The following is a 14,848-nucleotide window of genomic DNA, read 5'->3' as shown; positions in this document are numbered from 1 at the left end:
CACGCTCAACATCCTTCCTAGCTCTTTCTTGAGCTCTCTTGAATTTCTTTCGTCTAGAACCATGTGGAGCTGAAAACGACTTAACAAACACAGCATACTCAGGATAGATTCCATCGACCAGATAATAACCATACTTATATGGCGTTCCATGCACTTGAAAAGAAGAATCTGATGCGGATTCATCGTATATGTTGTTAAATATTGGTGAACGGTTAAGAACGTTGATGTCGTTAATCGAACCAGGAGAACCAAAAAAAGCATGCCAAATCCACGTATCTTGTGATGCAACTGCTTCAAGTACCACCGTTGGGTGACCATGATCACCTCGTGTAAATTGCCCATAATATGCTGTAGGGCAATTTTCCCATGCCCAATGGAGACAATCTAAGCTTCCTAGCATTCCAGGAAACCCATGCACACTAGCATGATGAGCTTGCAATTGCAAGATGTCATTACGTGTAGGCTTACGTAAATATTTTGGACCATAAAACTGAATGACAGTTTTGCAGAAAAAATGGAGACTGTCTCGTGCTGTCCTAGCAGACATCCTAAAACTTTCGTCTAACGCATCAGGCGGAATGCCATATGCTAACTGACGAAGTGCGGCCGTGCATTTTTGTAACGGAGTGAAACCGGGTGTACCTCTAGCATCGTAGCGTTGTTGGAAAAAACTGCACTCCCTCGTTACATCTTCAACTATACGTTCGAATAAACCTTTGAGCATTCTGAAGTGCCTACGAAAATAATACCCTTGGTAAGTGGCATTCTCTGCAAAATAGTCTTGCACCAAACGTTGGTTGGCTTCTTCACGATTTCTGTAAATGTATCTTCGTGTTCTCTGTTGAGAACTTGCAGCTACGTTGTTACATACAACGTTGTATGTTTGTTCCGCCATTTGAACACACGCAATAGCGGTATCAAAAATAGTCTGAAATTCTTCAGAAGATGACATTTTTTGGAGAGTGATGATTTAATTTTTTTTTTTTTTTTTTGAGAGAGAAGATTGTATTGTGAAAAAAATTAAGTTTGATATGTGTATTATATAGGAAAAAAAAAAAAAAAGGGGAAATTGCGTTCAACGGTCAAGAATATGACCAACCAATCAAATATCGCGGTCTTCAAGGGCCGCACTGCGATCTCAATGGCAGGAAACCGCACCCTGGGGACGGTGTTCCCTACTGATGTGGCACCAAGGTGCGATCCCAAACCGCACCATACCCTATAGTCTAAGCAATTTACTGGTGAGAAGTAGAACACGTGTATTAAAGAAACAAACACGTGTGTTACCGATACGTCGCCGTTCCTTTATTGCAACGGCACTTCCAATTTCGTGTCGTAGTCGGAGTCTCCACCACAGACATCGGTGTTTGTTCTATACTGAGATCCTCCGCCACAATCCTGCTAAAACCCTAGAATCCGAACCCCCAGATCCCAAATCTAACTATTCGAATCTATTACACCCGATTCCTGCCATACATTAGCAGAAACAGCGTTAAAGGAACCCTGAAAATAGCTAGGGTTTTAATTTTGGAAAAAGTTTTGGAAAGAAAGAGAAGTGATGGTTGAGGATGACAATGGAAGGAATTAAAAAAGTTGTAATTTTAGATAGCGGAGAAAATGGGAGCTCCTCGTCACCAGCTGACGGAAAACCTCCCAATCCACTCACAACCACCCCAGGCTTTCGCCGATGCTTCAGCGGCTCAGGTGACGTCGTGGATTCTTCCTCGATTAAGAAGTCTTTCGTTCGTCACCCATCTCTGGTAAGCTTTTCATCAATTCGGGATAATTTTTTGCTTTTTCCTAATTTTGAATGTGATTTAGAGATTAGATCTTACTTTTATTATTTGGTAACTTTCGAAGATTTGGGGATTTGATGAACTTTAACTAAATGCCCTTGTTCTTTCCATGGCTACATTAAATTTTAGAGCTAATAGTAATCACCATTAACATACTTTTGTGGCATTTGTAATTTTGTCTCCCGAACTTTGATAACGGGCACTAAAACCATTGTAAGAGTACGAATTTTTATGGTTTTTGAAAGTTGGATGATTCTTATGACAGTTTCAGAAAGTTGGATAATTTTAGGAGCAATTTTACGTATCTAGCTATTATACTTTGCCCTACAAAAGTATGAAAACATTGATTTTGAAAGTCATATCATTGCTGAATTTTGGAAGGTGATGATTCGATCTGTTTAGGCAAAATGTTGCTTTATTTTATTCCAGACCAATAATCATTTGCTTGTATAGTAAGCAATGAGAACTTGTTGAGCATCCCATTGCAATTATGTTACTCCATTATGGATGCTATTGACCACTTTTACAATTATATCTATGATGCTGCAAATTATGGTCATGGGAACTGTTGTCTGTTTTACATTACAATATGACCCCCTCACCTCAATTCATTATCAAATCTGTATTATTGAATATTTGAACCACATTTTTATCATCCATGTGAAGTCAATGGGGTTTGACCAGAAGTTATATGTATATATATGTATAGGTGAGGACAAGGATGGAAGATGCATCTGTTGAAATACTCAATCAAGAAGATTGTAAGGCTGAATTTGTGCCACTTGTCAGATCAGGAGCATGGGCAGACATGGGATTTCGTGGAAGCATGGAAGATGTATATATCTGTGCTGACAGTTTTGTGCATGATTATGGTGGCAAGAATCCAATTCAAGGCCCAGGTGCCTTTTATGCGGTATGTTATGTTCTATCTTTTGGTTCCCTCTCATCTGTGTAAAAGACGTGAATGCCCTCCTCATCCTCAAGAGCAAAAAAGAACCCTAGAAATAGAATTGTGCTTTTCTTAACTTGCATTTGCTATATGTATATTTTTTAAAATTTCTAGGTATTCGATGGACATGGAGGAAAACATGCAGCTGATTTTGCATGCCACCATTTGCCAAGATTTATTTTTGAGGATAATGACTTCCCAATGGAGGTCGAAAAGGTCATTTCTGCAGCCTTCACACAGACAGACACTGCTTTTGCTGAGGCTTGCACTTTGGATGCAGATCTTTCTTCTGGTACAACTGCATTGGCAGCTCTTATTATTGGGAGGTTCGGTTTTGTTTCTTTTTTGGATCGAATGTGAATAAATGACCATTTTACCCTTCTTAGTGTATTAATCTTTATCTCCGCCTACAACCGCAGCTCTTTAGTGGTGGCAAACGCGGGCGACTGTCGGGCGGTTTTATGCCGCCGTGGCAAAGCAATCGAGATGTCTCGGGACCACAAACCGATCTGCATTAAAGAACGGAAGCGTATAGAAGCTTCCGGAGGATACGTGTATGACGGCTACCTTAACGGTCAACTAAACGTGGCCCGCGCAATCGGCGACTGGCACATGGACGGGCTCAAAAACCAAACGGGTGGCGGTGGGCCCCTCAGCTCTGAACCCGAGTTCATGACCACAAAACTAACAGAAGAAGACGAGTTTTTAATCATCGGTTGTGATGGGATTTGGGATGTTTTCATGAGCCAAAATGCGGTTGATTTTGCAAGGAGAAGACTTCAAGAACATAATGATCCGGTTTTATGTAGTCAAGATTTGGTCAACGAGGCGCTTAAGAGAAAAAGTGGTGATAATTTGTCGGCGGTGGTGGTTTGTTTTCAGGCTGAGCCGCCACGGAACTTGGTGGCGCCGAGGGGGAGAGTGCAACGGAGTGTTTCGGCTGAGGGGTTGAAGGAATTGCAGAGCTTTTTGGATGGTTTGGAGATTTGAGTTTTGGGTATTTGTTTTTTTTTTTTTTTTTTTTTTTAATTATATGGTTTTTTGTTAGATGTTGAGAGGGATTTAATTGTTGAAGTGTAACATATGCGGCGAACGTAGGTTAATTGTTGGTTTTGGAGTTTTGAGTCTTGAATTTGATAAAAGATCATTGTTTGTCTTCTTAGTTTGAACTTTCTTTTTGGTTACATAGGACGAGACATAAAATGTACTCTGTTTGTTTGCTTTGCAACAGATACTGATGTCAACGAGACAAAAAATGCATAATTTATCTGACTCTGGAATTGTCCTGGACGGATAGGCGAGGCTTGCTCTCGATGTTTGTTGAAGTCTGTCTGCAAATGCAAAAAACATGAATATTGTCTCATAACCGCAAATAGTTTTATAAAACTAGCATGGGTTTGACATTGTTTTTTTATTTGGTTGCTTGAATCTAGTATCATGTTTTTGTACACCAAATTTTGTGCATTTGGTACCCAAAAGTGTAACATTCATTTAATTTGTGATAACTTTTTTAAATCGTGTGTTTTTGTACATCAAATGTGGTCTATTTGGTACCCAAAGTTGTAACATTCATTTAATTTGTGATAACCTTTTTAAATCGTGTACCTATGTAACTAGAAGGTTGGTGGGCATGACCAAACATGTTTGTTAAGAGAAATTAGTTTTGATATGCATTGCATTAATTTGAATGAAACAGATATTAGTTTTGATATGCATTGCATTAATTTGAATGAAACAGAAAGTGCAAAATTTTATTCCACTACAAAAGATGTAAATTTCATCATTCTCATCATCGAAGATAGACTTAGAAAACATGTCTAGTTAGTCTTTTTCTATGTAACAAACACAACTACAAATTGATACGTCAAGATTGTTGCGAGCAAGAAAAAAAAAATCTCATGGGAATTTTGAAAATCTAACACCTAGATTATTGAGGGAAATGGTTATTGCATAACAATTTAGCTTTTTTCTTTTGATATTTATGTCATGATTCAATCTCATATAATATTGTTAGAGACATGATCTATATTCTTAACCCGTTGTTGTATATATTTTTTTCTAAGGTTGCAAATAGTGGACTCATTAAATGGGGTCGCTATGCTCGCTAAGGGTCGATGAACACCGCCCCCTAGCGCTTGCTAGCGGGCTTGCTAAGCAATCCTCGTTACATCCTTGGCGAGATGAGAGAAAAATACATGGTGAAACCTAATTGGTGGAAAGGGGTTGTGACAGATTGCTTTGACCAACATCAATTTTCTAATTTAAATTTATTTATTTCACCCAGCAAACAAACTTGATTTTAATTAAAAAAACGTTTACTTTTATGACAATTCACATACTTTTACATTTTAATAATTAAAAAAAAAGAGGCCCACAACTAACTCTCTCTCTCTCTCTCTCTCTCTCTCTCTCTCTCTCTCTCTCTCTCTCTCTCTCTCTCTCTCTCTCTCTCTCTCTCTCTCTCTCTCTCTCTCTCTCTCTCTCTCTCTCTCTCCATACAAATTCTTTACCGACGACATAACACCTTCGTGGTTTTCCACAATATTACTCCTCCCCACTCGTGACAAAAGATCAATGCTGCCATAGTCGTTTATTAATTCAGAATTCGACCGAGATAGATTTGTATTCAGACGCCGGCGACGTGTATTCCGGCCAACAATGTTTTTAAACCCAATTTCGTTCAATTCACGAGTATAACTTTTGAACTGAATCGGACGTGGTATTCCAGATGCATGGCTAGAGTCAAACCCTAATTGAGGTGACGTCAAACTTGAGCTAAAGTTGTTGTTCTGTATAGGAGGAGTAGCAGTTCTTGATCTACTCTGAATCCCAACGTCAATGTTAAAATTGGGTTCATGGCGAAGAAGCACACATACACTAGAAAGGTCTTGAGCAGTTTTTACAGAGGTAATTAGGTTCAAATGTCCTCTAATTTCGGTATGACGACGTCGTTTCTTTTTTTGGTTGAGGTGGTAGTAAAACGCCGCTCTCCGCCACTACATTTTCTTGGCCACCCAACGCAGTTGTAGTACTGGAGTTGGAAAATGTTCTTGGGCTGTAGTTTTTGAATTAGATGGGTCTTTGCCTTTGGCCATCATTGGATCTCTGAATGGTGGTGGCCGTTGCCGTCGCCGTTGAGATGGAAACATTCCTAGCATTAGCAACCGGAGCAGATTAATTTTCTTGAACCGAAGAAGATTAACCCTCATGAACAATATTTCGATTGCATTGAGAAGTTTTCTTCGTGGAAGACTCTCCTTTATCCAAGACGATTGTGTGCTCAATCTTTCGTTTTCCTTTTCTGTTCATCCTCTCAGAACCCCCTTCTTCAATTTTGAAAGAGAGAGAGAGAGAGGGCCCAAGTTTGATCTATCTATTATCCAAACCGGCTGAAACAAGTAAATAATCTAAAAGAACATGTTACCTACAACTTAGCTCCTTCATAAAGCCATAAAAAATTTTAGTGACTAAAAGAGTAAACCCTAAAAAGTTCGTAGGCTATATGTGTCATTTTCCCCACAAAATATCATTACCTTCATCCACCAAAATATCTTCATCCACCAAAAGAACATGTTACCTACAACTTAGCTCATTCATAAATATTTTCAATTCACTAAATAAAAATATCTTCATCCACCAAAAGAAAACCCCAAGAAACAACAAACAAAAATCTTCACACCTTCCGTCATTAAACCTTCCACCTCCAAACCCTTAATCACCAAACCTTCCATCCCCGCTATGTTATCGACCTTTATTTGATCAACCCATTCATTCACTCGCTAGCTACTACTTTCTTACTATGGCTCCACAAATGTTTCCATTCAATCCGTACTCTTCTCAAGCCATGCCATTTTACCAAAACAAATCTTAACCAATACCTCGTCTAAATTTTGATATTGATCCGTTTTAGATAGTTCAAGAAACTCAATTGTTTTCACAAGCTCAACCTAAAAGAAATTTTCAATCCCAACCACTCCGTCTATTCGACGAGTCAACCGATTCTTCTGATGAAGGACCTGTTCAAGAGTCATTTCAAGTGCCTGTAGTGGAACCAAAAGGAAAAAAAAATGGAAAAGGGAAGGCTCCACGCAAAGGGTGGACGGATAATGAAGAGAGGGCACTAGCACAAGCATGGCTAAATGTGTCGAAGGATCCGAAGACAGACGACGATCAAGATTCGACAACCTTCAAAGTTAGAGTTTGGCATAGTTTTTGCCACCGAATGAAAAAACAGTACCACAATCCTAACCAACTTTACTTGAAACGGAGGACCACCAACAAAGCCTCAATGAAGTTCAAAGGCATCTACATGAACACGATCTGCAACCCCCAAAGCGGTGCAAATGAGGTGGATGTCTTAGCAAAAGTTCGTCATATTTACAAGACAAAAGTCGGAAAACCTTTTGATAATGAGGCGTTTTGGGGAGTTGTGAAGGACAAACCAAAATAGATTAATCTAAAAAGTGCTGATGATTACGCGAGCATGTCTAAAAGAAGTAAAACTTCCAAGTCAACCCACAATCAATCTTCTGATCAGGGGGGGGGGGATGATTAACATCAACAACGACGATCCATATGAAGTTCCAACTCGTCATTTGAGACGAGACAGAGCAAAAAGAAAGTTGAAAGGAGCACGAAGGTTATCGAGTGAAGTGGAAGATATAAGGAGCAACATCAAATGATTGGACGCTAAGCTTGAAGGTTTTTTTTTGGAATTAGGAATGAAAAAAGAAAGGAACCGTGCGCTAAAGCTTTTCTTAAACCCAAAAGAAGACTTGTCCGAGGAGGATCGCCATATTTTCAACAATGCAATGAAGCATTTTGCTAAACAATACAATTGTAATAAGGCGTAGTATTTTTATGTCTTAAATATAGTTTTTATTTACATTTTTCGTCTAGTATTAAATCGTGTTTTAGTCTACTATTAATTCGTGCTTCTAGTATTAAGTCAAATTTTTAGGTTTTATGTAAGTTTTTAGGAAGTAAGTCATGTTTTAATTTTTTAATTGTATTTTATGTTTTAAATTAATGTAACATTTTTTATTTAAATATTATTTGTTTGTCTTTAAAAAAAATATAATTTATATAATATTAAATGTTTATGTATAAAAAATAGAATTTATGTAATATTTATTTATAAAAAAGAATTTATGTAATATTAAATGTTTTTGTATTATAGAATTTTATGTAATATTTTGTGTATTAAAAAAATAGACCGTCACACCCCCAAAACCGATGAACGACGGAAACGTTCTGGGGTGGAGGACGTCATGTACAGTATCACAACAATGTAAAGTAGTAAACAGGCAACAACATCATCCATTGCATTAATAATATAATTTCATACAAGTGTGTTCTGTCAAGTTATATAGACACCAAAAATATACATCAAAAATAAAAGAGGAGTCTTGAAAACGCTCCTTCTTCTCAAAATCCGGCGCCTGTACCTGTCTACTGGTGACCTGAGAGTACAAATTATTTTGAAAGAGTTTATCAGCTTTAGAGCTGGTGAGTTCATAAGTATATTAGTGTATGAGTATGTATGAAAGCATTTGTAAGGTGTTTTGTAAGATGTATTGTGTATGTTTGTAAAGGTTTTGTGTTTGTTTGATCTACTCTAGAAAACCCTATGTTTCCTACTAAAAGTAGCCTTCTACCAAGGAATCTAGTGTCTGTGTGTATCTCTTGTAAAAGTGTGTATTTTCCCAATTCCGACTATCATTAACCAAAAATATAGTTTCTACATTACCGTGCATCGTGTGAATATCACAAAGTAAAATGTAAAGGGAAAATGTTTTAGTACTGTAACGTAGTTTTAAGTAACTACTGCTATACTAATTACCTTAAGCCAATTGTATATTTTAAGGTAACATGTGATCGACTTGTATCTTGCTACCGACTCAATAGTAAAGTGACAATGTAAGATGCCACAAAAATGACGTTTGACACCCGTAGACTTGCAAGTCCCACTGTAGCGAGCAGCAAGGTGTAGGATAGTCAATCCAGTATAGATTTATACACAAACCCATACGCTCCCTATTAAGGAGATTCTGATACAAAAACAGTCATGGCAGGTAGTGCCATGCCCTGCTTATTGGCTCACATGACTGTGTTTATGTATATATAATGTACATGTGTGCTAGCTGTATTGTGCGTTCTTTCTCTGTCTAGCCTGTAGGTTTGTTTCTCATCATAATGTCTATTGTTTGTTTCTCCTCACTCTGTCTCATGTTTGATTCTCATCATAGTATGTACTGACTCATGTATGAACTGACTTATTGTATGTTTCATTGTTCTAGTAATAGTATCTTCCTAAACTACCCCTATGGTAGCTTACTAATAAAGTATGAACATGTCTGTATGCCCTTGCTACCCAAGGGCATGGAATTGAATGAAAAAAATGGCCTTTTATATCTATATACATATACATAATATATAACTAGGATTCAAACGACCTTCGGACAACTAACCTTGATACCCTAAGACCACATTAAACAAGAACAGGAAGCAGGGTAGACTAGCAGTCCTAAGTCCTTTCAATCCTACTTATATAACTATATTTATATAGATACACAGAATATAAGTTTAAAAGAGTTTAAGTAAAAGTATTTGACCACTAAAGGAGTTTGTAAGACAATTTGAGGTAAAACAATTTGATAAATAGTTTGGAAAGTAAGTAAACCATTTGCTTGTTAGTCATTAATCACATGTGATTGATATAATAACTATAATTGTTCAACTTGTATTCCCCCTATAAAAGCATTTAAAAACATTTCAAAGGTTATTTTAGGGGTATGAACTCACCTGTGGTGAGTGGTTCTGATGACAATATTGGATCTGTTGCTAAGTATCAAGTGGTGACTTGAGTACACACACGAATCCTATTTAGCATATATTGGCACATATATGAATATAACTAGTGTTATGAACAACTAATTAATGAATTGGGACCACCTTAGGGACTAGTAAACACTTCTTTTGAAGTGTTACAACCATAAATGATTGTACGAAGGGTTAAAAGGCTATACAAGAGAGTGTATGGCCAAAATACACACTATATGTGTGTGTGCGGCCATGTGTGCAGCCAGGTGTGCTGCCAGCACATGTGTGCGGCCAGGTGTGCTGCCAGAAGTGTGTGCTTTCAGAAAACATGGTGTTCTTGGTGTTCTTGGTGAAAGATGTTACCTTTCCGGATGATACTTGAGAGTATTTTCGAGTCCTAGCTTTGTAGAAGTGTAAGAAATGATCAAAATGACCAAGGATAGTATATATATGAGGGTGTGTGTGGCTGGAGGTGTGTGTGGTTGGCCTGTGTGCGACTGGCTGGCCGCACACACCAGTTTTGGTGTGTTTGGCTCGTTTTTCCAATGCTACAACCAAACTAACCCATCCTCCGACACGTATCTCAATTATACTAAGCTTTAAGCACTCTTTTAGACCCAAAACTTCATTATAAAATAGCAAAACGAAGCTAACTTTGATATAAAAGAAGAATGTAAGCTAGAAATTTCGGGTTGTCACATCATCCCCTCCTTAGAAGGAATTTCGTCCCGAAATTATAATTTAAGCAATTTAAGTAATTACAAGCAATTAAGTAAAATGATGAGGATATTTCAGTTTCATATGATCCTCTCATTCCCAAGTGAATTCAGGTCCTTGCTTGGCGTTCCAACGAACCTTCACTATTGGGATACGACTTTGATTCGTTTGCTTGACCTCTCGGTCCATGATCTCTATTGGTTCTTCCACGAAATTGAGGCTCTCGGTTATCTCGATCTCGTCGAGTGGGATTACAAGAGTCTCGTCGGACAAACACTTTTTCAGGTTCTATACGTGGAAGGTAGAATGTACGTTACTAAGTTCGCTCGGTAGATTGAGTTTGTAAGCTACTGGGCCGATTCTAGCAAGTATCTCGAAAGGCCCAATGTACCTTGGATTTAGCTTTCCACGCTTTCCAAAGCGTATCAAGACCTTCCATGGTGAGACCTTCAATAGAACACGGTCGCCCACCTGAAATTCCAACGGTTTTCTACGTTTATCAGCGTAGCTTTTCTGTCGGTCTCTGGAGGCTTTCAATCGTTCACGGATCTGAACGATCTTCTCCGTTGTTTTTGATGGGTTTTGAGCATTCTAACACTTCCTAAGTGTACATGCAACCCTAATAACCTTGGATCTATGTTTGTGTTCCTTGAAACCTTGTGAGCCTAGCACCCCAAGTGTGATGCCTCAAATGCTTCACACAACACCAAATGCTCTTGGAAGAACTTATGAGAGAATACACACTCTTCAAAATCGGCCAAGCCCTCTTGTTTCTTAGTGTAGCCGATTTTGGGTGGAGAATATGTTACTTATATAGTGTTGACACATATAGGGTTAAACCCTAATGTGTCATGACTCTTCATTTCCATGACCCATGGGTTTGTAACTCCCATGGAGCATCCATGGAGCATCCTATGGGTGGAACCCAACTTGATAGTCCATGGAGCCTTTTAGCCCACTATACAAGATATGGATGATTTACATAATCAACCCATATATTTAATTAGTTATCTTTTGATCACTTAATTAATTCTAAATTAATTCTTGATCAAACTAATCAAATAATATTATTAATATATTAGAACTTATAATATATTAATAATCTCCAAGTATTATTTCTCTCATTTAGTCTATCCAATTGCATGGTGCCATGCAACCCAAATGGACCATGCCGGGTCGGGTCAAGTACATACCAGAAATAGTTATGGACTTAGACACCTTATCCAACAGTCTCCCACTTGGATAAGTCTAATAACTATTACTGCAAGTATGACTTCAGGAACCGATCGGCAATCGTAGCTCTTTTCAAGGTTTCTCGAAACTGAGAAAATGATGGTACGCCATTTAAGATAAGTGATCATATAATCCTCTGTTCTAGATATCAGTCGGACAAATACATGGAACAATGTCTTACTTATTGTCCAACATTTGTTTCCCGATTTCCGATTTGTTTGACAAAGAACTTCATTGAACACATCAATTTAGTTCTGACCGGGCCCGGTACATAGGTCAAAACAAAACCATCGAGGGGCCCAGATATCAGCTTCTAATCCAAGAAGGAACAGATAAACTTCGACTCATATGTTTGTTCTACTACTCATTGAATTACACACAAGAGCACGATTTTATAACATCGAGTTACCAATGCGTTTTTCGTACAATCAATGCATAACCAACTTGTAAGTAACAAATCATATCTCTAGGTTTAAAGACTTATATGATATTACCGTCTCACGATCACTCGAGATAGAATTCCATGAAGTGATTCCAGTGAGCGTGGGTTGAGTCCAATGCTCAGAACTTATGAGCACTCATGATTGTTGTAGCCTTGTCCCAGACCTCTACAACCAAACATGACAGTCTTGATTCATACCTACTTCCGACATATGACCGACTGTGGAGGTTTGAATAATATGTTATACCAAACAAAATTATTCTGGAAGTCAAAACATGCAAAAGAAATATAGTAAACGATCAACAAGAGATAGTAACACTTTACTCATAAATAAAACACTTTTATTCATCATCAAATGTCAATTACGCTTTACAAATTTCGAGGTTATCTAACTACTAAATCTAATATCATCCTTCAGCCCTATGCTCCGAGCATGCTGGAGATGCTTAATTCGAGTCAGTCCCTTCGTGAGGGGATCTGCCGGATTCTCATCTGATGATACCCTCTTTGCCACGAGGAGTCCTTCTTCGATCCGATGTCTGATGAAATGGTATTTTCTGTCGATGTGTCTGGATCTCCCGTGATCCCTTGGTTCCTTGGCTAAGGCAACAACACTTTCACTATCACAGAAAATTTCCATTGGCTCTTTAATAGCTGGTACAACTCCAAGGTCTCCAATGAAGTTCCTCAGCCATAACGCCTCCTTTGTCGCCTCGCTAGCTGCAATATACTCTGATTCACAAGTAGAATCTACCACTGTCTCTTGCTTGGAACTCTTCAAAGAAATTGCTCCTCCATTTAGGGTAAAGACCCAGCCCGACTGAGAGCGGAAGTTATCCCTATCAGTCTGGAATCTAGCATCACTATACCCTACAACTCTCAAGTCATCACTCCCACCGAGGGTAAGGACCCAGTCCTTAGTCCTTCGTAGGTACTTGAGAATATTCTTTACCGCAGTCCAGTGTGCCTTGCCAGGGTTCCCCTGAAACCTGCTAACCATGCTCAAGGCAAAGGCTACATCAGGTCGAGTACACGTCATAGCATACATGATCGAACTTACAGCCGAAGCATAAGGTACTCGACTCATTTCTGCTATCTCAGCCTCAGTGCTAGGGCTTTGTGTCTTACTCAACTTGGCGCTACTCTGGATGGGCAACTCTCCTTTCTTGGAGTCTTGCATTGTGAATCTCTTCAGAACCTTATCCAAGTAGGTACTTTGACTAAGTCCAATTAGTCTTTTACTCCGATCTCTCAAGATCCTTATCCCCAAAATATAGGCAGCTTCACCAAGGTCCTTCATAGCGAAACACTTTCCAAGCCAGGACTTTACTTCCTGCAAGGTTGGAATGTCGTTTCCTATGAGTAGTATGTCATCCACATACAATACCAAAAAGCTAACTATACTCCCACTAGCCTTGACATATACACAAGATTCATCTTCACTCCTAGAAAAGCGAAATTCCTTGACCTTTTCATCAAAGCAAAGATTCCATCTGCGAGGTGCTTGCTTTAATCCATAAATGGACTTCTCAAGCTTACACACTCTATTAGGGTACTCGTTGCTGACAAAACCCTCTGGCTGACTCATGTAAACATCTTCAGCCAACTTCCCATTAAGGAAAGCGGTTTTGACATCCATTTGCCAAATTTCATAGTCATGAAATGCGGCTATGGCTAACAGATGCCGAATAGACTTAATATTGGCTACCGGAGAAAAGGTCTCATCATAATCCACTCCAGGAATTTGAGAGAAGCCCTTTGCAACCAGTCTAGCCTTATAAGTGTGTACTTTACCATCCATGTCGGTCTTCTTCTTGAAGACCCATTTGCACCCTACAGTCTTTCGACCTGGTACATTCTCAACCAAGTTCCAAACTTGATTGTCATACATGGATTGTATCTCGCTATCCATAGCCTCTTTCCATTTAGCAGACTCGGGGCCTGCCATGGCTTCCTCGTAGCTGTTAGGGTCATCTTGACTTACTAGTGTCTCATCACTAATAAGTGTCTCACCTTCTGCAGTAATATGGAATCCATAGTAATGCTCAGGTGCACTCCTAACTCTCGTGGAACGCCTCAGAGGTACAGATTCGTCAATTGGCTCAACAGGAGTTTCCTCCTCAAGTTGAGGGCTAGAGTTTGAAGTTCCTTCACCACTTGACTCTTGAATTTCTTCAAGATCAACTTGCCTCCCACTGTCTCCTTGGCTTATAAACTCTCTTTCTCGAAAGACTCCTCTTCTTGCTACAAAGACCACATTGTCACTAGGTCTGTAGAAGAGGTAACCAAAGGATTGTTGTGGGTAGCCGATGAAAATACACCTCTCGCTTCGGGGTTCGAGCTTATCATGAGTCTCGCGTCTCACGAAAGCCTCGCAGCCCCAAATCTTGATGTGGTCTAGTTTAGGTACTTTACCAGTCCACATCTCGTGAGGAGTTTTGGCAACTTTCTTTGTAGGGACTAGATTAAGGATATGGGCGGCAGTCTCTAAGGCATACCCCCATAATGAGATTGGTAGCGAAGCTCGACTCATCATGGAACGAACCATGTCCAAAAAGGTTCGATTACGCCTCTCAGCCACACCATTTAACTGCGGTGTCCTGGGAGGTGTCAATTGTGAGACAATCCCACATTCCTTTAGATAGTCGAGGAACTCTGAACTAAGATACTCACCACCTCGATCGGATCGAAGCATCTTAATGTTCCTGCCCAATTGATTCTCGACTTCCTGTTTAAATTCCTTAAACTTCTCGAAAGTCTCTGACTTATGCTTGATTAAGTAGACATATCCATATCTACTGTAATCATCAGTAAAAGTCAAATAATAACGATTAACATCCCTTGTGGCATGTTTGAATGGTCCACACACATCCGTGTGTATAAGGTCCA

The 14,848-nt window shown here is 39.1% G+C and overlaps 1 protein-coding gene across 2 annotated transcripts; it reads left to right on the top strand.

Moving 5' to 3' along the window:
* Window positions 1-1,290: 1,290 nt before the first annotated feature.
* DBP1 (DNA-binding protein phosphatase 1) lies at window positions 1,291-4,178 on the top strand. Of its 2 annotated transcripts, XM_078957205.1 has the most exons (5): window positions 1,291-1,760; window positions 2,506-2,709; window positions 2,860-3,071; window positions 3,165-3,742; window positions 3,977-4,178. In XM_078957205.1, exons 1-4 carry the CDS (start codon window positions 1,569-1,571, stop codon window positions 3,733-3,735), a joined length of 1,179 nt encoding a protein of 392 aa, XP_078813331.1. In that variant the 5' UTR covers window positions 1,291-1,568; the 3' UTR covers window positions 3,736-3,742; window positions 3,977-4,178. The 2 variants fall into 2 exon arrangements, with proteins under 2 accessions (XP_078813331.1, XP_078813330.1); XM_078957204.1 differs by lacking the exon at window positions 3,977-4,178 and having other exon boundaries at window positions 3,165-3,907.
* Window positions 4,179-14,848: the final 10,670 nt, after the last annotated feature.

The sequence above is a fragment of the Lactuca saligna genome, chromosome 5 (genome assembly GCF_052625555.1).
Source record: "Lactuca saligna cultivar CGN05327 chromosome 5, ASM5262555v1, whole genome shotgun sequence".
NCBI lineage: Eukaryota > Viridiplantae > Streptophyta > Magnoliopsida > Asterales > Asteraceae > Lactuca > Lactuca saligna.
This window is presented reverse-complemented; position numbering and strand designations above follow the sequence as displayed.